Here is a 25,299-nt window from a genome sequence, read left to right as displayed (position 1 = left end):
GCAAGCACAGCGCGCACCCTGCTTTTCCCACTCTCTCAGGCCCGCCTCCAGGGCCCCGGCGAACATTCAGGGACCTGAACCCTCTCACGTTTCAACACAGTCAAACAATAGACCAGCCGTGGCACGGGGACAGCTGTGCATCGCACGCCACCTGATAGTAGGTCGCGTCAGCACCTGTGAAGTCTGCTTGGAAAACCAGTCCGAGCCGTGGGCCAGACTCTAGACACCCCACCCCTTGAAAGGAAACGGAGAGACAGGAATGGTGAATAGCGACACGGAAACTCGGCAAGCAGCAAAAGCCGCACTGTGAAATAAGGAGAACCGAGGCTCGTTTGATGACAAGTGCAAGAAAACAAAAGTGACGGTGAGGCGAGGGGACCCGTGGGCGAGGGGCGCCAGAGGCACTGCGGCCGCGAAAACAGCCACGGAAAGAAGGTTTTGAGAGGCCCATGGAAATTTGAATATGGATCTGATGACATGAAGATGTGATCACAGAAGTGTTGCGACGTTGCAAGTCATTTTTTAGAAAATATATGCTGCAATATATGTGGATTTAAAAAAACAAAAACGTGAAACATATTGACCCTGAATCTAGGTACGTCTATAGTTAACTTTCAGGGTACATAGCAAAGGAGGGATAGAATGCGACAAGGCGCATAGGGCCATAAGGAAGGAAGCACCAGGGCAACTTCGGATGAGATGCGGGACGGGGTGCCTGCCCCAGACTTCAGTGGGTCAGGGGCAGCCAGCGGGAAGGACGGACGGCCTGCCTGGCTGAGGAGAGACCTGGTTTTATTCCTAAACGGCTGGAAGTCAGAGACGTTTTTCAGACATGGGAAATGCGCATGCGGACTGGGCATCAGAGGGTCCCCAGGGGTTCACAGCAGTCATTTCGGTGATCCGCCCATAACGGGGGCCGGGATGGGCTTCCAAACTCACACACGGCAGTTATGACCAGACGTATGGGCACAGACGAAGCCAGTGTGGCCAGAACCACAGTGCTTTGCGCCGGGTATGTGGGGGTCCTTAGACCGTTCCGATTCTGTCCGTGTTTGAAATCGGGCATCAAAATTCCAAGGACTTCCTTGCTGGCTACTCCGCTGAGTGCAGCATGAGCCTTCCGTCTCCTGCTGAGGACGGTGACTGTGACGTGGGTGCCTCCGGTCACCCCCACGCTTCGGAGCCTGCCCGGGGTTTTGCGGGGTAAACGTTCTTTCGCCTTCCGCTGCCGGCACTGTTTTCGACTTTGAATTCTATCAACTTCCTTTTTCTGCTTAATTTTTTTTTTAAGGCAACGACAGCACCTTGGTAAAGGATGTGATTGTCCCTTGCCGTAGAGGTACCTGTGAAACAGATTCATAGCAATGCTAACAGCCTGGCTTTGATACTGACTGATGGCCGGATACGCCATTGCCTCGGGGGGAAGCTGGGTGAAGGGCGCAGTGGGCCCCCTCTACCACTTTGGCAATGTCCTGTGAGGCTGGAATTAATAAAAAGTTTTTAAAAATATGTGCTTACTTTAAATGTCTTTCCATGAACCCCTTAAAATCATCTTTTGTCCCACAGTGCAGGTGACACTTTGGGAGAAATTTCAACCCAGATAAATGGGCCTCCTAACCCTGGGCATTTGATTCCAACTTGATCACAGTAATTGGACCTGCATGCCTCGTCTGGTCCTCCCCACTGCCCCTTGAGCAGAGTGCTTTCTGGAGGGGCTTCCTGCGTCCCCACCTGTCGCGCTGCCCGCCGGGGGCAGGCCAGACTCTGAACAGACAGTCCTGCCCCCGCTGCCTTAACTACGTGACCCCAGGCGAGCTCTCTGGTCCCTCTGAGAAAGCAGGATGCTCGCAGTGCAAGAAACATTCTTCTGAGTCGTTCCGGAAGATTGGTTACCTGCGCAGAGCGCGGAGAGCAACGCTGGGCTGGTCCCAGGGGACATGCAGCCCCCGCGTCGCAGGGTCAGGCAGTTTTCAAGAGAAGCTGGAGTTTTGATGTGGCGTCTCCTGATTTTTGAAAGTGGGCCACTAATTTAAATTTAAAAAGGGTTAAACACTCTAGAGTGAAAACCGAACAGATCGAGGATGGAATGGGGCCCAGGGCTGGGAACCTGTGGCCTCTCTTGGGACTTCACAGCCACCTGTGGAGGACATTCAGGGACTCCAGGCATTTGTGACTGGGCACTTCCTCTGGGGCAGGCGCCAGCCCAGGGCCATCGAGGGCAGAGAGGTCTGTGGGCGCGGCCTTTGCCCAGGGAGCTGCCAGGCCAGGGGAGGAAGCCCGTTACCTCGTCATGACGAGCCCACCAGCACTGCTTCGATGCCGGTGAGAACAAGGGCAGGGCCCTGCCCGCCCACGCACAGCCGTCCCGGGCCGGCCACCTCTGTGTCGTTCCTGCCCAGACTTCTCCGAAGGCATTTCAACTGGAATCCAGCAAGTTCCAGAAAAGCCTGTAGGCCTACAGTCTGCCTCAGTTTCTCTCCTGCTCAGTCATTTCCAAATACTCCAGCCCTCACCGTCCAGGTGCCTGGATGGGCCTTCTCATAAAGTCAGCTTGCCCACCTGTGAAAATCACCTGAGGAAATTCACTCCAGTTCGCCCAGCACTGCCAGCTCCTCCATCGCTCAGCTCTCCAATGTCCCCACTTCAAGGGGCCACCTGAACCACCCACACTGAAACAGTGTCCCTCCAGACGTCACTCTGTCTTCACTGCACTTACTGCTACCCGACTTTTCTGTTTTACGTGTCACATGTTGCTGTCTACTGGCATCCTAAGAGCAGGGACTGAGTCTGCCTCTTGAATGCCCGAGGACAGAGTCTGTTCTATTTGGGGACAGGTGAGGGAAAAGACGAATGAGGAACTGTGTTCCAACCTTAGGGCTCAGAGATGCTGCAACACCCACTCTGCCACTCAGTGGGACTGTGCAGGGAGAAATTAAAATGGCTTCGTCCCTGCCCTCAGAGAGCTCTCTAGCTCTTCACCCGGATTCTAGCAGCTTCCAACAACCTGACTGTCCCTTGATAGTACAAAACTCCATTTCCCTCTGGTTGCCTCCTCTCCCTTGAGTTTCACCCCTTTTAATCTCCATCGAGGTGCGGGGGGAAGGATGGCTTCACGCCTCACACCCTCACACGCTTCTGGGTCACTCACAATGCTCTTGAACTCCTTGGTCTGCGTCAGCTCCCGGGGAAAGCCATGGATGAGGAAGCCCAGGCTCTCTGGGCAGGACTGCATGTTGTCACTGATCATATCTAGGATGATACCCTGGGAAAGAAAGGGGTGGGTGGGTGACCTCTGGAGTCACCTTAGCAGGTCTCTTTCTCAGCCTGGACCTCTGGTGAATTCAGGGAACACCTGCCCCACCCAGCACCTAAGATCCTGCGTCTGCCCCAGTGCCCTGGGGCCTCTGCAAGCACTTTTGAGAAGTGGGCATGGAGATGGTTTACTGGGCAGGCTGGCTGGGTCTCGTTTGCTCGTCACAGCCACCCTACAGGTAGGTAGTGGGGTGACCTTCATTTTGTGGGAAAGGAAACAGGTGCAGAAGGGGCCAATGCTATACGTGCCCAAGGTCACGAAAAGAATAAATATTAACTAATTTTATTGAGTGCTTCTTAAGTGCCAGGAACTCTGCCAAGTGCTTTATACGAATGATGTCATCCAAACCTCACTGCACACTTGCTGTGGGTCCAGCTGCTCTCCCATTTTACAGATGAGGACACAGGCTCACGGCAACAAAACGGTGGCCGGTGAGGAGCTGCAGCCTTCCAGTCATATCGACTTCCATGGGGCCTCTCCAGGAAGTTGGTCCCAATGTGCCCCCTTCTTCCCTCTGCCGGTGTAGTCACGAGCTCTCACCGTGGGCACCAGGAGCCCCTGTAGCATGATATCCTGGATCGCCCAGCCTGCTGGGTGCTGCTTTGGGCCTCCTGCCACAGCAGCTGGCCCAGCCCCACGAGGCAGAAGCCATACTTGGTTGCCATGTTCTTGCACTGTGTCTCTTTGCTACAGCCTGGGCCGGCCATCATGAAGATGATCAGGGGGACTTGAGGATGTCTGCGGTGCCCAGGGAAGGAGGGAGAGGGGCTGGTGCCTATATGATTGTGTCCACAGCTTAGTGCATGTCCTCGGGGTGACCCTGGACACGGGTCTGCTGGCATACCCACTTTTGCCCTAGGGCGGCATCTGAGGGTGCGTGTCCAGGTATAGCGTGGGTTCCGTGGCTGAGGATGGAAGCCTGAGCAGGCCGGGCCCCTGGCCCGCAGCATCTCTCTATCATCCCATTTTACAAGTTAGGAAACTCGAGCTCAGACAGCGACAGGGACAGGGACAGGGACTGGCCCATGCCCCAGACTCATCGCATACCACTGTCCCCTTCTCTCACTCTGGTCCAGCCCGGCAGCCTCCTGGACTCCTTTCTGTCCCTTGAACTTGCCAAGCTCATCCCTCCCCACCCCCACTATTCCCTCCATCTGGGAAATCCCTGCTCCAGTGCCTTCGGGTCACAGCTCACCCATCATCATTCCCTGGTCAGAACCCAATTTTCTGCCACAGCAATGGTCGTGATCAGCCTGTTTACTTGTTCCTGTTTGCCTGCCAGACAGACTGTACTCCACAAGGGCAAGGACTATTTCTGTCTCTCTTGTCCCTGTATTTCTAGAAGTTCACAGTTCCTGACATACAGTAGAGTGTGAGGAATAAGTGAATGTCCATGACTACCAGACACACCTATGGGGTGCTGTAGTTTGTGGTGTAATTTTGGGGTCTTGCTTCCCTCCATGTTTGCTTAACCAACTCCTATGCATCCTGCAGGGCCCAGCTTAATTAAACCTCTTCTCTTTCCTGGGCCCTCAGCCGGCTGTGCTTTTCCTGTAGTATTACTTGGGTTTTAGACACTATATAGTGCAGTTAATCCAGTCATGACATATGGGCACGTCCTCCCCGTGACTCTGTCATCCTATCTCAGAACTTCCTGGGTTCTGAGACAGTCTCCTGCACTATACTGTAGTCTCCAAGAGGACAGGGAGCTGGTTCGGCACAGTCAACCTGGAGTGCCCGGGACTCAGCATAGCAGGAGCGCAAGTGGGTTCATGAATGGCTGATCTGTGAGCATGCGCAGTTGTGTTACTACTAAGGTGGGGGCGGGGAGCGTGTATACACATGAACAAGCCGGCTCGGGTACTTGTACCTCCCTGCTGCCCTCCACAGCCTCCTTCCCTGCCCCCCCAGTAAGCCAGCCGCCCCCGCGATGTTACCCTTCTCCTTGAGCCTCAGGGGCCTGCCCATCTTGGGTAGCTCGGACTTGCACAGACCCATCCATCCAGCGGCCCATGGGGTGGTCGCGCCCCATCCTGGCTCAGGCCCTGACCCCTCCTGGCTCAGCTCAACGTCACAAGGGCCCTTGGTCCAATCATTCAGCAAGATGATGGGATGTGCCGGGGCAGAAGGAGAAAATTAACCCCAAAGAGGTTCAGGTGGAGCGGCGGCAGCTCTGCGTGCCAGGGAAGGCCTCGGTTGCTATGGTGATGAGGCCTTGGACCCACTTCCTAGTGGGGCGGCGCACGTGCAAGGCGCCGAGAGCCAGTGTGGGAGGGGGGTGGGGGGCAGGCAGTGTCACCCTCCCTTCCCAGGATGCCTCGCGGCCCTCGCGTGATGACGTCACGGGAGGGCGTGCCCATATGTCATGACCGGATTAACCGCTCTACATGAAGCTGTCGGCGGGCGCCTGAGCGCTGGAAGGTGCTTGGATCTGACGCCGTCCCGCTCGCTGCCCTTAAGGGTACCGGGCGGCTAGGTGCCAGTGCTCGAGGGGCCCGGGGCGGAGGAGAGGTTGCCACCGTGACGCGGCCCACGGGGCAGTCTCGCCGTCAGGTGCGGCGGCGGCGCAGGCGCAGACGGCCCCCCGGCGCCGCTTCCGGGTAGCCTTTCCCGGGATCGGTGGCACCTCGCATTTGGTGTCCTCGATCGGGGCCAGAGACCCGAAGCCGCGAGGGTGGCTTTCCCCGGACTGAAGGTCGCGCACCCCAGGAGAGGCGAAAAGGACCCGGATCGGAGCAGACCACCGACCCTTGCCCATGGCGGCCCTCGTAAGTACGAGGCAGGGTTCGGGGGTCCCTGCGGTGGCCTTTGCAGCCTTCACTCACTGTCCCGCTTTCTTTCCGTGCAGGGCCCCGGCAGCCAGAATGTCACCGAGTATGTCGTTCGAGTTCCCAAGTAAGTCCCCAGCCTCACTTCCCACTCCCCCCCAACAAAAGAGATTAAAACCTTCACGAGCCTCTAAGGCGTGCTCGGCACTGCCTGTGATTCCCCGTCCTGACGGTAGCGACCTGAGGGCAGTCCTGGGGTTGAGCTGAGGCCTTTTGGGGCATCACTGTCTTTTGAGCGGAATATATGATTGAGTACATGAGTATACATACAATAGGTTGCAGTCTCTATCCTAGCGTTCTCTCTCCCCAGCTTTGATTCTGCTGCGGGATTCTTGATCCCCAAAAATCCAGTTCCAGTATTTTCCTCCTCCAGGCAGCAGTCCCTGCTTGCCCTCAGTCCTGCCCAGGACTGAGTCTCTAATTATCCCCACATCTTGGGTTCTTCTAAATCTTTGTCTGCTCCTCTGCAGGGGGTTGACGGATCTGGCTTCCCTGACAGACTGGGAACCTCTGGGGTGTTTTATGGGTCCTCAGCATTGCTTGGCACAAAAGGCTGAACAATGGAGGTTTTTCTGAATGATCGATTGAGCACTGCCTCTTCCTGCCCATTCCAGAAATACAACCAAAAAATATAACATCATGGCCTTCAATGCAGCCGATAAAGTCAACTTCGCTACTTGGAATCAGGTAAGCCCCGCTTCTGAGGGGGTTGAGAACTTGATCCTGGACTCGGTGGTAGTAATAGTTGCTTAGTTGTAACAGTAACTAAGGTTTAGTTTCCTCCATGCTCCCCCAGTGGAGAGAAATGATTAAGGCCCGGGCTGAGCTGCTGAGCATCTCTCTGAGTAGGATTCGTCAGGCCCTGCAGGAGGCCTTCTCCTGAAAGCAGAACATTTAGAAGTTGTGCCCACTTTGGAGGCTGTCCCAGTCCATTGGGGCTGCTCTAACGGAACACCGTAGATATTGGGGAGCTTATAAACAACAGGCATTTATTGCTCACTGTTCTGGAGGCTGAAGTCCAAGATCAAGGGGCTGTCAGATTTGATGTCCGGTGAGACCCGCTTTTTGGTTCACAGACCTAAGTCTTCTCCCTGTGTCCTCTCGGAAAGGGCAAGGGAAGTCTCTGGAGTCCTTTTTTATAAGGGCACTGATTCCATTCGCCGGGGCTCCACTCATGACCTCATCACCCCCAAAGGCCCTGCCCCCAGATACCATCCCAGTGGGGGTCAGGTTTTCAACATGTGTGTTTTGTGGGGAAGAGTCATGTTCAGTCTATAGCAGAAGCCATTAAGGGTTTTCAGCTGACATGTAAAGGGCAGATGAAGGCAGGGTGAGAGCGACAGCTCTGGTCCTGGTGAGTGACGACAGGCTGGGAGCAAATAGGTGAGGAGACGCGACTGAATTATCGCGTGTTTTGGAAGTGGAGTCAGCAGGATTTGTTGATGGGTGTGGAGGGGTGAGGGTCAGGGCAGAATTACAGATGTGCATTTTAAGGTACCGCTGAATTGCCCAGAGATTGAAATTTGGCAAACTTCAGCCTTCAATGGCATCTGAAGTCATGGGAAAGTCCAGAACCAAAGGCGAGATAGAGAAGAGGGCGAGTCATTTTCATTGCTTTTCCTGTTCGTTTTATCACAATGATCTTATTTTTTTTTTAACTTTTCATTTGAAAATAATTGCAAACTTTCAAAAAACCACTAAAACAGGCATAGCACAAGGCTGGCCAGTATCCCTTCACTCTACAGCCCAGCTTGGGGACAGGAAAGGGTGTTCTTGGGATGGGGGCACAGCCTGAGCGAAGGCAGGTGCCCTGAGAAGAGGTTTTGCTTCCTGCTGCCCCTGCCGTGTCGCCTCAGGCTCGGCTGGAACGTGACCTGAGCAACAAGAAGATCTACCAAGAGGAGGAGATGCCTGAGTCAGGCGCCGGCAGCGAGTTCAACCGCAAGCTGCGGGAGGAGGCTCGGAGGAAGAAGTTTGGCATCGTCCTTAAGGAGTTCCGGGCCGAGGACCAGCCCTGGCTGCTCCGCGTCAACGGCAAGTCAGGCAGGAAGTAAGTGGTGATGGTGGCAAGTGCCCGCCCACGTCCCCCTCATACCCTTATTCTGCTGGGTGCTGTGACTTCTGTGTCCCTTAGGCACAGCGGGGGTGCCAGAATGTCCTCCTTTGTGGAGGTTTATAAACGAACGGAGTTGGCGCTTGTGCAGGAGCGCCGAGGGCCAGGACGCAGGAAGCCTGGGCACCCGCCCCGGTTGTGCTGCCGGGGGCCACTTGAAAGCTGTAGGCGGGGGCACTGTAAGGTTGGCTGGACTTTCAGGGAAGAGTGTGAGGGCGGAGGCCAGGAAGAGGCTGGCGCAGGTCCAGATGGGTCTGGCTCCGGGGCCTGCATCCTTCACGGCCGATCTCAGGGGTCCCTCCCAGGAAGGTGTGTGCACCCCGGGGCGCCCCGGGCCCACTCTGCAGGGAGCGCACTGCGGCTCTGCTTTCCAGGCTGTTGAAGGGCCGGCCCAAGGCCCTCAGCCTCTGATGGTACTTGGAGAGCCCAGGTGGCTTCGTAGAGGGGGCAGGCCCGGGGACGTGGGTGGGGCAGGGCTGTCCCTCTGGCCCAGCTATTCCCATGGCTCTCTGCAGGTTCAAGGGCGTAAAGAAGGGAGGTGTGACAGAGAACACGTCCTACTACATCTTCACGCAGTGCCCCGACGGGGCCTTCGAGGCTTTCCCGGTGCACAACTGGTACAACTTCACGCCGCTGGCCCGGCACCGTACGCTCACGGCCGAGGAGGCTGAGGAGGAGTGGGAGAGGTGAGGCCCGCACCCGGGACGGAGGCAGGGTGCCGACGCTAGCGTCTCCCAGCTTCCCCCAGGAGGGGCCAAAACGGTCGGAGCTGGGGGCTCGGTGGCGACCAAGCCAGACCCCACCAGGGCGTCAAGGAACTCCCTGGCAGAGGACACACAGGGCCCCGTGAGCACTAAGCGGGTGGGGACTGAGCTGAGCCCTGCAGCACGGATGGGCAGGGCCAGGCGAGGCATCCCTGGGATCCCCAGGCAGGAGGTCCCGGCTGGACAAAGGCAGGTGTCTATTGCCTGAGGCTGGTCTTGAGCCCGAGAGGTGCTGGGATGCCAGCAGGGCACCGAGACTTTTTCTTTGAGGGACTCGGGGCAGAGGGAGTGGAAGAAGGGTCAGCTCTCCCACGTGATTTCAGGGTGTCCGTGCCATGTGTGTGAGGCTTCTGGGGTCAGATCATCCCTCATATGATCTAAGTCGTGTCTGTGTGTGTCCCCTCTGGGCAGCACCCAGTCGGGTGCCAGGAAGAGGCCTGGCTCCTGCAGGATGGCTGTGGAGCCAGGCCTGTTGTCGGACCCCAACCCCTGCCCACAGGAGGAACAAAGTCCTGAACCACTTCAGCATCATGCAGCAGCGGCGGCTCAAGGACCAGGACCAGGACGAGGAGGACGAGGAGAAGGAGAAGCGCGGCCGCAAGAAGGCCAGTGAGCTGCGCATCCACGACCTGGAGGACGACCTGGAGATGTCCTCTGATGACAGCGAGGCCAGTGGCGAGGAGGGTGAGCCCCGGCGGAGCGCCCCCTGGTGGCTGGGGTGGTCAGCACAGCCGTCTGAGTTGTGCCTGGGTCTTAATTTATAAAGGTAGCTGAGTGACAACACGAGGTTAACGCCATCAAAAGAAAAGTTTAGTTACAGTTTCCTGGGAAACGAGAGGCAGGCACAGCACGCCACACAGGGCCACTTGGGGAAGCACCAGAGTTGGCAGTAGCAGAAAGGCGTGACGGGAAGGACTCGGCTACAGCCTTTGCTGGGATTTCCGAGAGATAAGGCAGGGCACGGTGAATACTTCCAGTGGGCTCTGGGCTCCAGGGGTGATTTAGGGCAGGAGACCATGGCTCTGAGTGTAAGATAACGCCCTGTGTGGACCAGGATTGGTTGGTTTGCATAAGAGATGCGCCTCTCGGCAAGCCCTTGGCCTTCTAAGAATTGGCTAGTCCTGGGTGCCTTCCCCGCGTTGACAAGGTCTCCAAGATGTCTCAACATTATCGAGTTTACAAAACTCCACTTCCCCAGGTGGCAAAGCCCCCAAGGCCAAGAAGAAGGCGCCAGTGACCAAGACGGGCCGAAAAAAGAAGAAGAAGAAAGGTTCGGATGATGAGGCCTTCGAGGACAGTGATGACGGGGACTTCGAGGGCCAGGAGGTGGACTACATGTCTGATGGCTCCAGGTGAGGGGGGGGCGGGAGGCGAGTGTGAGACACAGGCTGGCCTGGCGGACACACTCACCTCTGCCCTCTCTGTCCTACAGCAGCTCCGAGGACGAGCTGGAGGGCAAGCCCAAGGTCACCCAGCAGGAGGAGGGACCGAAGGGTGTGGATGAGCGGAGCGAGAGCAGCGAGGAGAGCGAGGAGGAGAAGCCGCCCGAGGAGGACAAGGAGGAGGAGGAGGAGAAGAAGGCGCCCACGCCGCAGGAAAAGAAGCGGAGGAGAGGTGGGCTTGGCGTCCGAGGCCCTGCCCTCTGCTCCCTCCCAGACCACCTTACCTGAGACAGAACCGAGGGTGGGCGCAGGGGTTTCCGAGCCCGACGCCCCTCCTCTGGTCTGTACAGACAGCAGTGACGAGTCGGACAGCTCGGAGGAGAGTGACATCGACAGTGAGGCCTCCTCGGCCCTCTTCATGGCGGTAAGGCCCAGCCCCGTGGCAGGGGCGGGCGGTGGATGTGCTATCTGTCTTCACTCACATCTCTAATCCCGAAATTCAAAGAAAAAGAAGACGCCCCCCAAGAGGGAGCGGAAGCCGTCGGGCGGCAGCTCCCGGGGCAACAGCCGGCCGGGCACACCCAGCGCCGAGAGTGGCAGCACCTCCTCCACTCTGTGGGCGGCCGCCAGCAAGCTGGAGCAGGGTGAGTGGCCTTCCCGTCCTGCACCACGCGCCGTGGCCTCTTGACCTCCCCATTGAGCATCAGGGTCTGAGGCCGTTTGGGGGCACCTGTCTGCCCCTGAGCCCCCTGTACCCATGGTCAAGGCATCACCCAGGCTGGGGTCCCCCTCACGGGACCAGCCCTCCAGTCTAACCCTCGGCGCTGCGTCCCCTCCCGCAGGGAAGCGGACGAACGAGACCACGGCGGCCAAGCGGCTGCGGCTGGACACCGGGCCGCAGAGCCTGTCCGGGAAGTCGACCCCTCAGCCCCAGTCTGGGAAGTCGACCCCCAGCAGTGGGTAAGTTGGCGAGGACGGCAGGGCTGGGGTGGGGGCCACCAGGAGGAAGGCCTCCCGCTCACCTCCCGCTGTGTACTTGGCTCCTCAGTGACGTGCAGGTAACTGAGGATGCTGTGCGCCGCTACCTGACACGGAAGCCGATGACCACCAAGGACCTGCTGAAGAAGTTCCAGACTAAGAAGACGGGGCTGAGCAGCGAGCAGACGGTCAACGTGCTCGCTCAGATCCTCAAGCGCCTCAACCCCGAGCGCAAGATGATCAACGACAAGATGCACTTCTCCCTCAAGGAGTGAGGGGCTGGCCCCCACCCTTCTGCCCAGCAAAGAAGCTCTCGTCTCCAGAACTTCGTGGGCCCTTGAATTCCACACACTCACTGCCATGGGTCCCACTGCCTGTCTGTCACCCTACTCCCTGAATCCCAGGACCCGGCATTAATAAGTCTGGAAAAACCTAATCAGCATTCTCCTCAATTTACTTTTCTTGTTCTCCCCGGCCCCGCCTCCTGGAACCCTGAGAGCCTCTTAGAATGCTGGGTGATTTCTTCAGGTCTGTCTTCCACTTCGCCAGTTCTCTCTTAAGCTGTGGCTTATCTGCCACTAACCCATTAAGTACTTAGTTTCTTTTTCAGATCAACTGGTCCCTTTTGAGTGTTTTGCCCGTTTTTGACCCCTTCTTTCACATTTTTATTTTAAGCGTCCTTGTCTTATATTCTTGGGCAGACACATCAGTACCTGAAGCTCGTGGGGATCCTGTCCTACCTTCTGACTCCCCGTCATGATTGGGTCTCGTGTTTTGTAATCCCAGGCGGGGGACTGGTGGCCACCTTGGGGTTCTATCTGTGGGACTCCTGGGTATTCTGCAGGCACGCCCCTCCAGATGGGTTTTGTTTTTGTTCCCGCCAGGAGTCCTGGCCTGAATCCATTTTGGGTGGTTCTTAGCTCTGTCCTATGTGGTGCCATTTTCGCCAAAAGCTGAAAACCCCTTTATTGCTGATGTGGCTTTTTCAGCTTTCCAGTGATGTTTCTGGGGCTTCCCTTTTCTTACACGTTGGTTATCCACTTTTTTTTTTTCCCCAACAGTGCTAGGTGTTCTTTAGTGGGAGGACTTTTCAAGTTCACAGACAGTAACATTGCTGGAAATGGAATTTTGAACACCTAGTGATCCAGCTCAGGGCAGGAAGTTGGCCTTCCATCTTGCCCAAGACTGGAAACTGCAGGTGGAAAATTCTTCCCCACCCAGTTCTACAGGCCCTTGGCCGACGAGTGGGCATGCCTGAGCTGTCAGGCTAATTCTTAGGAATGTCCCAGGTCGGTGCAACCTCCTTCTCCGTGCTTCCGCCAGGCCTTTTCGGGACAGCAGGAAAGAAGCCCTCCCCGCCTGCACTCACTGCCACGTAGACCACAGTCTGAGGCCTCCCCGCCAGGCCAGGTCATGTGGGACCTGGGTTCAAACCCTGCCTGTGTTTCTTAATTCTGGTGACTTTGGACAAGTGAGTTTTTCCGTCTGAAAGTAGCCTCAGTAACCAGTGCAACCATAACAACCACAGCAAAGTTACTGAAGCAATCCCCCTGGGCAGAGTTTTGCTCATTTAAGATCTTTTGCTGATACAGAAAACAAGGCAGCGAGGAGCTCTGGATCATGTCCTCACTCCCCTGTGTAGGATGGGTTCTGAAGCAGGTCGCCAGGACCAAAGGGATGGGATTTAGGTTCCTTAGGAGATGGGCAGCTGCTGCCAGCTTACACTCCTGCCACAGCATGAGAGTGAACCTGTGTCGTCGCGTGCACCCCAGCCTTGTGAAAGCAAACTTCTTGATTTTTGTCAATCTTGGGTGCAGTCTCGCCTGAGTTTTAGCTTGGTCTCACCTGTGTGAGGTCAAGCGTCTCTTCAAATATGCACAAGCTATTTGAATTTCTTTTGCCTCAAAAGCTTTTGCAAGCTCCTCAGTGCGAGGTACCATGCTGAACACTAAATGCACCTCTGTCCTCAGCATTTCACCTGGCCGCATTTCACAGGTGAGGGACGGAGGCTCACTTCCCGGAGGTCACGGGCTGGGTGTAGAAGTCATTGTGACCCACAGCTGCCTCTGTAACCCAGTGGGAGTCGACCTTCCCTCTCGCTCTGATGCTCTGGACACAAAGACAGGGCTGAGGTCTCAGGGGGCCTTCTAGAGACAGGAGTCCCAGCAGGGTGAGCTTGCTGCCCCCTGGGTCTCAGCTCTTGGCTGTCCCTGGGCCACTCCTTTTTCCTGTTTTGACACTGGCTCAGCCAGGCCCGGAGATGGGCTTGACATCTTAATCCTCCAGGCAGGAGCCATGATGGAGGAGTCCCCATTAGCTAACCCACCTGCCAACCCGCCTCCTTCCCGCACACACACCCACTCCGCCTGGCACCCAACATGGGGCCTCCTGAGCCTCAGCACCCTGCCTGCATGGGGAGGGCCCCCATTGGGGGACCCACAGAGCCCCCTCCCACCTCTCCTTCCAGACAGCAGGTCTGGTGGGGACCCCCGTTGCTTGCCTTGGGCTGGGCCCTGGCTGCCACCGTAACTCTCATAAATCAGGGGGTGGAGGGGGGTGTCGGAAATGGGTCTGTGGAATGTCTGGATGAGGGGTGTGCCCTTAACTCTTAGAAGGACGGGATGCGGGGCAGTGGGAGCTGGCCTGCCTGGGTCTGAGGACACAGGAGATGAGCTGGTGAAGAACACGGGGTCCTTCGTGCCCGAGCAGCGGCTGGCAGCGAAGAGGTTATTACCCGGCCCAGATGGGGGATAAAGTGAGGGCACTGGGCGTCCCCGCCTTCAGGCCCTGCCGTCACAATGGCCCCAGGAAGAGTCTTGCTCTGCTCTCTGCTGCTCCTGTCGCTGCAGCCGGGCCTCAGTGGGGGCCCTGGTGCTCTTGGGTCTCTGTTGGTGGAGGGAGCATTCTCCGGGCCAGCTGCAGGTGAGAGGACCTGGAGGCCACAGCCAGGTAAGGACCCCCAGGACCCTGAGAGACTCCCAGACTCCTTCCTGGCCAGCCCCTGCCTGCCGTCAGCCACGCTTTACCCCTCCCAGGTGCCCGCCTGCGCCGAGCCCCGGCCGGCCCCTGCCAGTTGTGGAGCCTGCCCCTGCCGGTGGCGGAACTGGGCCTGGGCTACACTTCGGAGGAGACGGTCATCTTCCGCTACTGTGCTGGCAGCTGTCCCCGAGGTGCCCTCAACCAGCACGGCCTGACGCTAGCCCGGCTACGGGGCCAGGGCCGAGTGCATGGTGGCCCCTGCTGCCGGCCTACCCGCTATGCCGATGTGGCCTTCCTCGATGACCACCACCGCTGGCAGCGGCTGCCCCAGTTCTCGGCGGCTGCCTGCGGCTGTGGTGGCTGAGGGTTCCCAACTTGGGGCCCTGCCGCCACACCAGGGGTCTGCTGACTTTAAATTTATTAGCGACTTAGATGCCAAGAGGATGAGAAGGGGGGTGGGCTGGGGCTGCGAGCAAAGAACACAATAAAGGAAATTGCTCCTGGGCCTCGTGACTCTGTGTTCGGTGGGGTGTATCCTGACCCTGCTACCTTAGCTTTCGGTGGGTGGGCAGGCGGGGTCCCGGGCTTCTGCAGATCCCAGCCCAGGCAAACAGGCAGTGCAAGGAAGGCCGGCTTGTCCATTCTCCAACTTTATTCACAAACACGGGCTCTCTGAGAAGCTGGGGGAAGGGCTTGAGGTCAGCCAGCTGGGGGCAGCTGTTGGGGCTCCCCGGGGCCCATCCCCTCAGGGAGGGAGCGGCAGATCACAGAGATGCGTCGGCCCCGGGGAACTCGACGCTCCCCAAAAAAGGACTCTTCGTCTCGAAGGATCTCGTGGGAGAAATCATAACGGGCTGAGTCTCTGCAACAGAAAACAGAAGCTGTGGCTGGGTGGGGTGAAGGCACCCCTGTTCCAGGCTGAGCACCTCCTGTGTGGGGGATGGTAGTGTTTGAGAGCTGAGCGAAAGAAGGTGCTTCAAAGTGCTGGGTGGGGGTCCGACCAGTGACTGGTAGGGTGGGGGCTCCTTGGCTGGGCAGTACCTGAGGATGTACAGAGAGCCTGGCTCCAGCAGGAGTTCCAGCCACTCCCCCGGCTTCTGGGTGTGTACCAGCCGCATGACGCTGGGTGACAGCAGGGACAGGCCGGCAATAGTGGCTCCGCAGAACTGAGGGACATTGGCGGTGGGTCAGGCTCTGGCCTGGTCAGCCCGATCCCCTGCTGGGAGCTCCAAGGTGCAGGCCTCTGCCCACCTTGATGCTGTCCACGTGTGGTTTGATGTAGCCCCGAGGTTCCAGGTCCAGCACGTGCACCGAGGACAGCAGGGTCTGGCCTGGGCCAAAGGCAGCCGCCTGCATACGCTGCAGGATGGCCCGGCTGGCCTCTGACCAGCGCGATTTTTCTGTCTCTCGAAAGCCGTGGATGGCCTGTGTAGAGAGCTCAGGTCAAGACTGGAAACTCCCGGGGGAGACAGAAAAACAGGCGTGGAGAAACGGTACAGAGCAAGGGTCTGGTTTTCCCAGCATACCCCTGAGCTCGCCCGCAGCTCACAAACTTGGTCCCATCTAATCCTGGGTGTCAAACCTCGACCCCTGCCGCATCTAGTCTGGCCTGTCCTTTGTATCCACCCAATTCTGTCTCACATTTCGCCCCAATACTCAGTTCGGTGTCAGTCTCCGCCCTGTACCGATGACCCTCCCTCATCTCGCTCCACACCCGTTTCTGCCTCCAACCCGGGTCCTGTCCGCCAAACCACCCCTCAGTTCCAGGTCCTGCTTTCAGTTAGGGTCCTGCCCTCCTCTGCCTGCCGCCGGCGACCCCACGCCTCGAAGCTCCGGCCCCGCCCGCCGCGGCCCCGCCCACCCGGTCCTCGCTCCCGGCCCCGCCCTCTTCCAGCCGCATCCCCGCGCGCCGGCCTCACCGCGTCCCAGTGGTCGTACTCGTAGCGGCGGCGGCGCAGCTCGGGCTCCAGCTCGCGGCTCAGTGTCTCCTCCTCGGCCGCGCTCAGGAAGCCGGGCCGCACCACAGCTGCGTCCCGCAGGCGGCTCAGCACGGCCGGGCCCGAGCCTCGCAGCCAGCCCGGCCCGGGAAAGGTCCGCAGCGCCAGCCGCCCGCTCCCGGCCATGGCTAGGGAGCCGCGGAGTGGAGCCGGCGGGGGGCGGGGCAACGCCCCCGCGCCGTGGCCATTGGCTGCGGCCGCGCCGAGTCCCTCCGGCGATTGGCTTCCTTCAGCGTCCCGCCTCTCGCTCAAGGCCGCCGTCGCCCTCGCAAGCTGTTGGCTTCTCGCAGAGCCCGCCTCCTCTGCCGCGCGATTGGGCACCATCCCTCGGGAGTTTAGACTATTGGCTGTCCCGCAAGTCCGTCCTCTTGGGCACTCAGGCAGGATCGGACCTGGGGTCGCTGGTCAGGGGGTCGTAGAATTTGGGCCGAGACTGACGTTATGGAGCCGGCCAGGACTAGAGATTAAAGGTAGAGAGCACAGTCAGACTGAGATGAAGGGGCCGGGGGAGTGACGTCAAGGCCAAGTTTGCAGGGTTAGGGGGTTGTGGCCAAAGGTCAAAGTGAGGCGTCACCCATCTGTATGGGTCAAAGTGAGGCGTCACCCGTCTGTATGGGCCTATTCCCACTCGCAGACAAACAGGCTGGTTTGCATCTTATAAACAAAACAAAAACGAAAAACGCTTCATGGTAGAATTGTCACATCACCATTTTGCAGCCCTCACTGGAATATTTAGCGGATCTGGACAAGGATTCTCATAGGCTCCTAACGTCAGGAAAAGAGGGACAACTGTGCCTCCTGATGGAAGTACATACCCCCAACCAAGAGGTCGCTTGCCAAAAGGTGGAACCTGAATCCAATCAGATATCTCTAGGTTTATACATCAAGTTACGGGAAACACCAAAGACAGACGTTAACTACCTCCTTTCCTGCCCCGGTCATCAAAATCCAGACTGAACGTCCACAAGGCATTCATTTGTTTTTCTAACAAATGAATTTCAAGGAAAGAGACTAAAGAAAAAGAGAGCTATTGAGAGACTGAGAGATCTATCAACTAGTTGCAATGCATGCACTTTGTTTAGATCCTGATTTGAACAAACTAAAAAAATAAAGACAACGGGAAATTTGGACATGGGTTGAATATTTGACCATAGTAAGTAATTTTTTTTTTTTAGTTTAAAATGGTATTGTGGCTTTAGAGATTCCTTGTCCTACTAGAAATACATACTTGAGATATTTACAGATGTAATGAAAATTGGGATTTGCTTCAAAGTAATCCAGGGCTGCTGGGGGCCGGGGAGGGGTGAATCAGTTGGCTGCGAACTGGTAATTGTTGAATTGATGTGATGGGTACATGAGGCCTCATTGGCCTATATTTTCTATTTTTGTGTATATTTAAAATTGTCCAGAATGAAAAGTTCAGCCAAATGTAACCAATGAAGATAGCCAAATTAAAGTCTTCTAAATTTGAAGAAACAAAAAATTTCTTTTTGTTTCTTCAGTTCTCCCTCCACCCCACCCCCTTGTTCTCTGTTCTCCTTTACAGCAAAATTCCTCGACAGACTTGTCTGGCTCCAATATTTTCTGGCATATTCTTTATGGGTCCACTCCAAACTGGTGTTTGACCCCCATGGCACCGAGACTGCTGTTTGCTGCTCGTGACTTCCATGATGCCAAATCCGATTCAGTTCTCAGCCTGATCACTAATTCGACAAGCTTGTCTCCAGCCCTGAACCCAGACTTACCCATGCCCTGGGATGTCTGAGAACATCCAACAATGAACATAAGATGTCCCCAATCAGCTTCTGATTCTGGCCCCCAAACCTGCTCTTCCCCACAGCCTTCCCGGTTAAAGGCTCTCCATCTTTCTAGCTGTTCTGGGCCATTCCCTTGGAGTTTATGAAGATTATGTTCTCAAATCTCACATCCTGTCAGCCTTGCCTTTAAAACCGGGCTGGAATCTGACTTCTCACTGCCAGCCGGGCTGGCAGCCTTCGTCTGGACCGTCGGTTCTCCTGACTGGCTTCCAGGTTTCTGAGCTTGCTGCACTCCCCACTTCTCATCCTTCTTTTTGTTCCTTCTTGTCAAAACCCTCTGTGGTTCCCCCTCCCTCCTTGCTAAGACCTACCAGGCCTTTTGAGACCTGTACTCCTCCCCTTTGTCCTGTGATATCCACTCTTCCCATCACTCACTCCACTCCAGCCTCGTGGTTCCTCCCAGGTGCCAGGCACAGTCCTGCCACAGGGCCTTTGTGCTTCCTATGCCCTCTGCCTGGACTGCAGCCCCAAGACATCATGGCTTCCTCCCTCACCCACCTCCTTCAGGTCTTTGCTCAAGGCCTTCACTGGCCACCCCATCTAATACTCACACACACAGTGCATACTTCTTTCCCTGATTTTGTTTTCTAAACTGCCTGCCTCCACAAGAATAAATTCTTTGAGGACAGGGATATTTGTGTTTTCCTCACAATGTGTCGCTTCCTCTAGAACAGTGCCTGTAATGGTGAATGCGCTCAGTCGAGGATGCTAGAGTTAGGGAGGGCAGAGCCTTGGGGTCAGGGCAGAAGCAGGAGACTGGCGAAGTACAGCACATATGCATGGTGGGGAGCAGGAAGGGCAGGCACCACAGGAGGGGGGCAAAGACTACAAAGATTTAATTTAAAATCACAGTGTCGCATCCAAGATACCCGCCCTTAGGGGCACCCCCAAATCCAGAGGTCCTCAAGGGCCCGTCCAGGCTCAGCAGTGAGCGGGGGAGGGGTGCAGCCCCTGCACCTGACTCCTCACTTTCTTGCAGAAGGTGAGGAGCAGTCAGGTGCTCGCTGGGGCAGGTTCTGCTGTCGTTGCCGTCGTCACCACGGGCTCCTTCTGCACCAGCTCAGGCTCGTCCTCACCGTCCTGCGGTGGGTGCACCAGAACCTTGTCTAAGATGCCAAACTCCTGGGCCTCCATGGGGCTCATGTAGCGATCTCTCTCCATGGCCGACTCTGCGGGTGGGGATGGGGGTGCGGAGGGGAGACAGAGCAGAGACCTGGGCTGGGTTTGGGTCCCTTTCTGCCACTTCTTCCCTGTGTGACCCTGGCGGTCCCCCTTGTGCCTCAGTTTCCCCATTGCTAAAATTCCTATTTCGATTTTTATTTTTTCCCTTGTTATCGATGGGCATGGATCATAATTGAATAATGTGATGAATTTCCGCTGACCATACGCACATGGCCAGCGCCCAGATCAAGAAATGGGACACTGCCAGACCCCGCTAAGACACATTTCCTGTCACTAACTCCTCCTGCCCGAGAGGAACCACTCTCCTAACAGTGGGCTACCGGCACTGATTAGTGGTGCCTGTTTGTCCTTGACCCACGTAGCGTCACAGCGCTACCGTCTTTTCCACTGAGCAGCAGGCTTCTGAGTTTCGCCCGGGCTGTCGCTGGGCCGTTCCCTCATCCCACTGTGCGAGCAAGCCCTCAGTGACGCGCGCACTCCGTCGCCGTGGACGCCTGCGAGTTTTCCCGTTTTCTCGCTTGGCGCCTGCACGAACAGGACTGCGTTCCCAGTGGACGTGAGGGCTCAGTCCTCCGGGTTCCGTTCCGAGCAGAGGAACCCCGCATCTTTCCGCAGGTTTGGCCTCAGCCGGCAGTGGCCGACAGCGGAGGTGGGGGGCTGCAGGCCAGGGCCTCGGTGGCTACGCAGTTTCACTCCGGCCAGCGCGGTCAGCATTCCCGCTGCCCCGCGTCCTCTCGGCCTTAGTCCGGTCGGTATTTCCTGTATTAGCCGTTCTGGTGGACTGAAGCGGTATCTCACTGTGGCTTTAATTTGCCTCTCCCTCATAACTCATGATGTCATGATTAGATAGCATCACTGAAGATGGTGAGCATCTTTTCTTGTGTTTCTTGGTCACTTGGAAAGTTTTGTTGAAGACCCTGCTCACATCTTTTGACCTATCTCAATGAAGTTTTTGTGAAGATTCTGTAAATTGGTCTTTTTAAACCGCTTACAACAGGGGTTCTCAACTGGGAGGGAGTCTATGCCACAGAGGACACTGGGCAATGTCTGGCGACTGTTTTGGCTGTTGTAATTGGAGGGTGCTGGCATCGAGTGAGTGGCAGCCAGGGATGCTGCTGAGCACCCGACAAGGTACGGGATGGCCCGGAGTGTCAACAGTGCCGAGGTAGCGAGGCCTGGCTTAGCATAAGGCCTGACTCTTATGTCTGTGTTGGTTCAAATAAAGGGGAGCAGCTGGGGATCCGCCTGGGGCGGGGGCACACTCACCGATCACCTGCAGGCTCTGCTTGGTGTGTTTGGCATAGATGCTGTAGAGCTGCTTCTTGAGTTTCATGATCTCTTCTGCCTGAATGGCGATGTCTGTGGCTTGGCCCTGGGGGACGTCCCAAGAGGGAGAAGGTTGGAACCACGTCGGCCACTAACGGGGGGAGGGGGGGGCTGGAGATGGGTCTCGAGAGCCCCCTCTGGACTTCAGACTGCCAGTGTCCAGGCAGGCGGGACAGGGCTGTGCGAGTCCCTCTACATCTTGCTTCATCCTCACCACCACCAGGAAGGCTTCCTGGATTAAATATATTTTCTTATTTTCTGTATCTGGGCCTCACTGACCCAGATAAATGGTCCCTCTCAGGGCTAGCTAATTCCTAGAGATAGCACGCAGCTCACCCATGAGCACACCAGCCAGCCCAAAGCCCACACTGCCACCACCTCCTCGAGGGACTCTGGGCCACTGTCCCCACTGTCCCCCTGCCCATCGCCCAGGGCCAGGTGTCAGACAACTGGGCGCGGCTCTCACACCCAGAGCTCAGTGCGATTATTCAAATTAGACAACCTGAAGCCTTTTGCATTTTGACTGGCTAGTTTTTTCCCCACAGAAACTGCAAGAAAGGCTCTTGCCACATTTTCCCCCTGCTCCCTCTGCCTCTTGAGCAGCCCTGGAGCTTTCCCGTGTGGCCCTGCCATGGCCTGGCTGCCCCCTCTTCTTGGAAACTGTGAGTGACAAACTATCTTTTCAGTGGTAAGTGTCATCTGTTGACCTCACTACACCTGCATAATAAACCCTACACTTTAGAACACTAACACCCCCGCAACTCCTGCCCAGTCAGTCCTGTCTAGGCCCCCATGCCTCATCCCCGAAGCACGTCCCAGGGCCTGGCACTCACCCGGGCACCCCCAGAGGGCTGGTGGATCATGATGCGTGAGTTGGGGAGCGAGTGGCGCATGCCTGGGGTGCCAGCAGCGAGAAGCAGGGAGCCCATGCTGGCGGCCTGGCCCACGCACCACGTGCAAATGGGGTTCAGGATGTACTGCATTGTGTCGTAGATGGCCAGGCCCGAGGTCACCATGCCACCTGCGGGCAGAGGCATGAGTGAGGGGCTGGGCCAGCTCTCCTACCATCCTTTCCCTATTGCAGCTCTTTAAAGTAGGGATCTGCAAACACCTCCAGGGGTTGGGAGGTGACAGAAACAGGTGACACAGGCGAGGGGGGCGGGGTGGGCAAAATTAAAGTGCTTGCTCCAGAGTGAGCTGACTGTTGCCACACATGTACGTGGGCCCAGCGGGACCAGACCTGTCAAATTTTCAAGAGATACTAGAAAGCATGAGATATGGCGGCTAAGGTGAAGCCTGGAGGCAGCAGCCTGCCTGAGTCTGAACCCCAGCCAGACGGCTTATCATCTTTGTGGCCTTGGACAAGTTACCTGGCCTCTCGGAGCTACATGTCTCTCTGTGGACTGTGGTAACTAAATAGTACCTACCAGGTGAGGTTGCAGTGAGGCCCAAATCAATGAAATGTGTATAAAGTGCTTAGAAAAGCATTTGACACAGTAAGCACTTGATCAGGACTGGCTATTGTTTGGGGGCGGGGGGGTGTGTGGAGATGGAATCTACCAATTTGAAGATGTCGATAACTCGATCAGGTTGTGTGTGTGACTGAAGAGGCAAGTTCAGCAGAAGGGTTGTGAACCTGGGCTTAAAGCAAGGAATAGGCAGTTTTTGGAGGGTTCAAGACATTGTTGGGATTCTGAAGGAAGCTCCGGACCGTTTCTCCAGAGAGAGAACATCCTTGGTGGGGTGGGGTGGGGTGTGGAGTCTCGGTCCTTGAGTCACTCAGTGCCTCCAAGGGGAGCCCCTCACGCTCAGGGAGGCGCCGCTCCCCGCTCACCAGGGCTGTTGATGTACATGTGGATGGGCTTCTTGTTGCTTTCAGACTGCAGGAACAGCAGCTGTGCGATAACCAGGCTGGCCACGCCATCATCGATCTGCAAGTGGCGGAGGGCAGAGTAGGGAATGTTTTCAGATGCGAGGTGGGGAGAGGGCCAAGGAGGCCGTTATGGAGTGGCTGCGGATGAGTCAGGGAACCAGGATGGCGGTCAGAGCCCAAGTAAGACGAGTCGAGAAGAATTCAGGATCCAGGAGATGTTTGGTGCACAGGAAGGGGTACTTGGTGGGCTTAGGGCACGGGAAGGGAAGGGGTCTTGGGGGTCGGGGAGACGGACTGGAGCCCAGGAATGGGAGGAGATCATAAATCAGGGAGAGAGTCAGATCAGGAAGGGAGAAGAGGGTTTGAAGGAGGGTACTGGGGACCAGGAGGGGGGTCAGAAGCTTATATGCCCAGTAAGGGGAGTGTCAGGTTGGGACTAGAGCGGAGCCTAGGGACGAAAGTCAAGCGAGAGAGATCACGGGGCCGAGGGAGTTCGAGGAGGAGGGGCGCATGGGGTCCAGGCAGGCGCAGGGAAGGATGGGGGCGCAGGGCGCTTACCGGACCCATGACACACACGATGCGTTCCCGCAGCAGCCGCGAGTAGATGTCATAGGCGCGCTCGCCGCGACCCTGGGGGAGAAAAATGTGAGTGAAGATCAGGGGCCGGCGGTGCCCCCAGCCCAGAGCCCTCGAGCCGTGTCCCGGGACGGCCGCCGTACCGTCTGCTCCACCACGATGGGAATGAGCGGGATGGCGCGGGCCGCCGTAGCGTGCAGGCTCCGCTGCAGGACCAGGCCAGTCTTGGGCGTCCGCTGAGGGGACAGGCGGGAGGCGAGGCGAGGTCCCAACGCGGGGCACCTGCCTGTCGCCACCCGGGCCCCCCCGACCAATATTCCGGGCCACATCCCGCTGCTCGTCCGCCCGGCTTCCGTCCGATGACGGAACTACAACTCCCGGCGTGCTTTGCACCCACGGCGCGTGCGCACCAGCCCGCCCACTTCCGGGAAGCTGGGCGGGCACGTTCAGGGACAGGCGAGGAGTCGGGGGCGGAGCCCGGGAGGAAGGGGCGGAGCCCGGGAGGAAGGGGCGGAGCCCGGGAGGAAGGGGCGGAGCCCGGGAGGAAGGGGCGGAGCCCGGGAGGAAGGGGCGCGCGGGCGGAGCTGGTCCGCCCTTGGAGTCTCTCTTGAGTCGAGTCCCTTTTCCGACGAATTCGTCATAATTTAATGCTCTTCGTTACCTATTTGAAAAAACAGCGTCGTTGTGCTCACTGGGCCCCGGCCTCAGAGAGCTTCCGACTCCTACCGAGACCTTCCCGTTCGTCTGTGGTCACGTGTGGGATACCGGGCCGTGGGAACCCAAGCGTGGGCCCTAGCGCTGACCGACTGTGTGCTCTTAGATCCATTGCTTAACCCTTCGGGGTCTGAAGTTTCTCATCTGGAGACGGCAGTGGTTAAACCAGTCTCACAGGGCTGGATTTAAGGATACCTGTTGCAATCTTGGCTCCACTACTTAACTGGTTGTGTGTCCTTGAGCCTCAGTTTCCCATCTGTAAAATGAGGATTATGACAGTAACCTAGTTCTAGGGTCGTTGTGCCTGAGGTCCTCAGAATGAGGCCTGGAACGCAGTAAGAGCTGTTTGTCTTAGCTGTTGACGTGCATTAGTTATTGATGTAGTAGATCAGGAACCACAGGGTTCCAAGAAGTCCTCCCAAACGGAGGTTCATTCGAAGTGGGTTTCCATGCAAAAGCAGGAGTTCACAGGCAGACGGTGACTGGTGCTGGACTCTAAACGCCATGCTGGGTGCCCTAGATAAGGATAGTTTTGTGCCCTCCATGCCTCCATCCCAGTGTGGTGGGGAGATAAAACAGGACAGACACTTCCCACCTTACGGACTCTGGGGCAAAACCGAAGGAAGGACATGGAAGTGGAAGAGTTTGTCTGCACTGCTGGCAGAAGGCCCGGATCTAGGCCTCGCTGGTGGGGGTTGGCGGGTGGGGGTAGCTGGCATTTGGGCAGTGGGAGTAGTGTTTCCCCAGCGAAGACTGAGAAGGTGGTGGGCAGCTTGGGTGGCCTAGTTTCTGCTGTGAGTCAGGTGGGCGGCCCTGCCCAGCCCATTCCCTTAGGGCCTGAGCTCTGACCCTGACCTAGGAAGAAGGCCCATCAGTTGTCACCACCCCTGCATCCCTCCCCTCAACACTTCTCCACACTCCCTGTCCTCTCTACCTCCTCAAAGATGCCCAGTTCCAACCTGCCACCTAACCTTTGTCGTGTCCTCTTCCTGAATCTAGCTCCTGAGTCTCCACTCAAATGTCGCCTCCTTAGAAAAGACTTTCCTCATCTCCCTGACTATTCCAGACATGCTCTGGAGCATTTGCCTTGCTTTGTTGGCTGAAACAATTCCATCGATTCATTTGTTTCCTCTTCATTGTCTGTAGAGGTGACCTCCGTGAGGTCAGAGGCTCTGTGGTCTTATTCAGCTCTGTGGCCCTGGGAACACTGTTTATCAAAACTTTTTGATTAGGACTCAAGGGGAAATACCATTTTATAAAATGGTATTTATCTTTACTATGAGTAACGTCTTCTGATAGTTTCTATTCTATTTTATTCCATTTCATTCTTATCAGAGTTTCTAGATCTGGGCCCTGTTGACATTCTGCGCTGAATAATTCCTCGTGGGGTCGGGGGAGGCTGTCCTGTGTGTCGTAGGCTGTTGAGTGACATCCCTAGTCTCCACCCACTGGACGCC

At 56.9% G+C, this 25,299-nt stretch overlaps 5 protein-coding genes across 6 annotated transcripts in view; 2 read left to right on the top strand and 3 right to left on the bottom strand.

Moving 5' to 3' along the window:
- Positions 1-5,241, bottom strand: part of LOC111747536 (adenylate kinase isoenzyme 1-like) — a 10,566-nt gene extending 5,325 nt beyond the window's left edge. Inside the window, 2 exon segments of the mRNA XM_023538601.1 lie at positions 3,854-3,903; positions 3,906-5,241. Of these exon segments, the coding sequence (XP_023394369.1) occupies positions 3,854-3,903; positions 3,906-4,263 (408 nt within the window). The 5' untranslated portion in view covers positions 4,264-5,241.
- Positions 5,242-5,655: 414 nt separating this feature from the next.
- Positions 5,656-11,814, top strand: GTF2F1 (general transcription factor IIF subunit 1). Of its 2 annotated transcripts, none has more exons than XM_011373595.2 (12): positions 5,656-6,081; positions 6,162-6,208; positions 6,756-6,828; positions 7,998-8,191; positions 8,770-8,940; positions 9,518-9,702; positions 10,217-10,370; positions 10,454-10,632; positions 10,751-10,824; positions 10,906-11,044; positions 11,243-11,360; positions 11,449-11,814. In XM_011373595.2, the coding sequence occupies exons 1-12, from the start codon at positions 6,070-6,072 to the stop codon at positions 11,651-11,653; spliced, it is 1,551 nt and encodes a 516-aa protein (XP_011371897.1). In that variant the 5' UTR covers positions 5,656-6,069; the 3' UTR covers positions 11,654-11,814. The 2 variants fall into 2 exon arrangements, with proteins under 2 accessions (XP_011371897.1, XP_011371896.1); XM_011373594.2 differs by having other exon boundaries at positions 5,658-6,081; positions 10,451-10,632.
- Positions 11,815-12,023: 209 nt separating this feature from the next.
- PSPN (persephin) lies at positions 12,024-14,862 on the top strand. The gene is made up of 2 exons (XM_011373593.2): positions 12,024-14,327; positions 14,414-14,862. The coding sequence occupies exons 1-2, from the start codon at positions 14,177-14,179 to the stop codon at positions 14,719-14,721; spliced, it is 459 nt and encodes a 152-aa protein (XP_011371895.1). The 5' UTR covers positions 12,024-14,176; the 3' UTR covers positions 14,722-14,862.
- Positions 14,863-14,990: 128 nt separating this feature from the next.
- Positions 14,991-16,519, bottom strand: ALKBH7 (alkB homolog 7). Its single transcript, XM_011373592.2, has 4 exons — positions 16,277-16,519; positions 15,609-15,782; positions 15,399-15,523; positions 14,991-15,219 (listed from the first exon to the last, which is right to left on the bottom strand). Exons 1-4 carry the CDS (start codon positions 16,478-16,480, stop codon positions 15,057-15,059), a joined length of 666 nt encoding a protein of 221 aa, XP_011371894.1. The 5' UTR covers positions 16,481-16,519; the 3' UTR covers positions 14,991-15,056.
- A 2,465-nt stretch (positions 16,520-18,984) lies between these two features.
- Positions 18,985-23,516, bottom strand: CLPP (caseinolytic mitochondrial matrix peptidase proteolytic subunit). Its single transcript, XM_011373591.2, has 6 exons — positions 23,272-23,516; positions 23,111-23,182; positions 22,514-22,610; positions 21,513-21,700; positions 20,620-20,725; positions 18,985-19,340 (listed from the first exon to the last, which is right to left on the bottom strand). Exons 1-6 carry the CDS (start codon positions 23,455-23,457, stop codon positions 19,165-19,167), a joined length of 825 nt encoding a protein of 274 aa, XP_011371893.1. The 5' UTR covers positions 23,458-23,516; the 3' UTR covers positions 18,985-19,164.
- Between the last annotated feature and the right edge of the window lie 1,783 nt (positions 23,517-25,299).

Source organism: Pteropus vampyrus, unplaced genomic scaffold, assembly GCF_000151845.1.
Source record: "Pteropus vampyrus isolate Shadow unplaced genomic scaffold, Pvam_2.0 Scaffold226, whole genome shotgun sequence".
In the NCBI taxonomy this organism is placed as follows: domain Eukaryota; kingdom Metazoa; phylum Chordata; class Mammalia; order Chiroptera; family Pteropodidae; genus Pteropus; species Pteropus vampyrus.
The sequence above is the reverse complement of the archived record's forward strand: the minus strand, read 5'-3'. Positions and strand labels throughout refer to the sequence as shown.

Coding starts and splice junctions, on each gene's coding strand:
- GTF2F1 (XM_011373594.2), top strand. Junction 8,192..8,769: donor AACGGCAAGTCAGGCAGGAA/GTAAGTGGTGAT, acceptor GGCTCTCTGCAG/GTTCAAGGGCGTAAAGAAGG. Junction 10,371..10,450: donor TACATGTCTGATGGCTCCAG/GTGAGGGGGGGG, acceptor TCTGTCCTACAG/CAGCTCCGAGGACGAGCTGG.
- PSPN (XM_011373593.2), top strand. CDS start 14,177: ATGGCCCCAGGAAGAGTCTTGCTCTGCTCTCTGCTGCTCCTGTCGCTG. Junction 14,328..14,413: donor GACCTGGAGGCCACAGCCAG/GTAAGGACCCCC, acceptor TACCCCTCCCAG/GTGCCCGCCTGCGCCGAGCC.
- ALKBH7 (XM_011373592.2), bottom strand. CDS start 16,480: ATGGCCGGGAGCGGGCGGCTGGCGCTGCGGACCTTTCCCGGGCCGGGC. Junction 15,783..16,276: donor AGTACGACCACTGGGACGCG/GTGAGGCCGGCG, acceptor CTCTCTACACAG/GCCATCCACGGCTTTCGAGA. Junction 15,524..15,608: donor CACACGTGGACAGCATCAAG/GTGGGCAGAGGC, acceptor AATGTCCCTCAG/TTCTGCGGAGCCACTATTGC.
- CLPP (XM_011373591.2), bottom strand. CDS start 23,457: ATGTGGCCCGGAATATTGGTCGGGGGGGCCCGGGTGGCGACAGGCAGG. Junction 23,183..23,271: donor CCATCGTGGTGGAGCAGACG/GTACGGCGGCCG, acceptor TTTCTCCCCCAG/GGTCGCGGCGAGCGCGCCTA. Junction 20,726..21,512: donor AGCCCTCTGGGGGTGCCCGG/GTGAGTGCCAGG, acceptor GACGTCCCCCAG/GGCCAAGCCACAGACATCGC.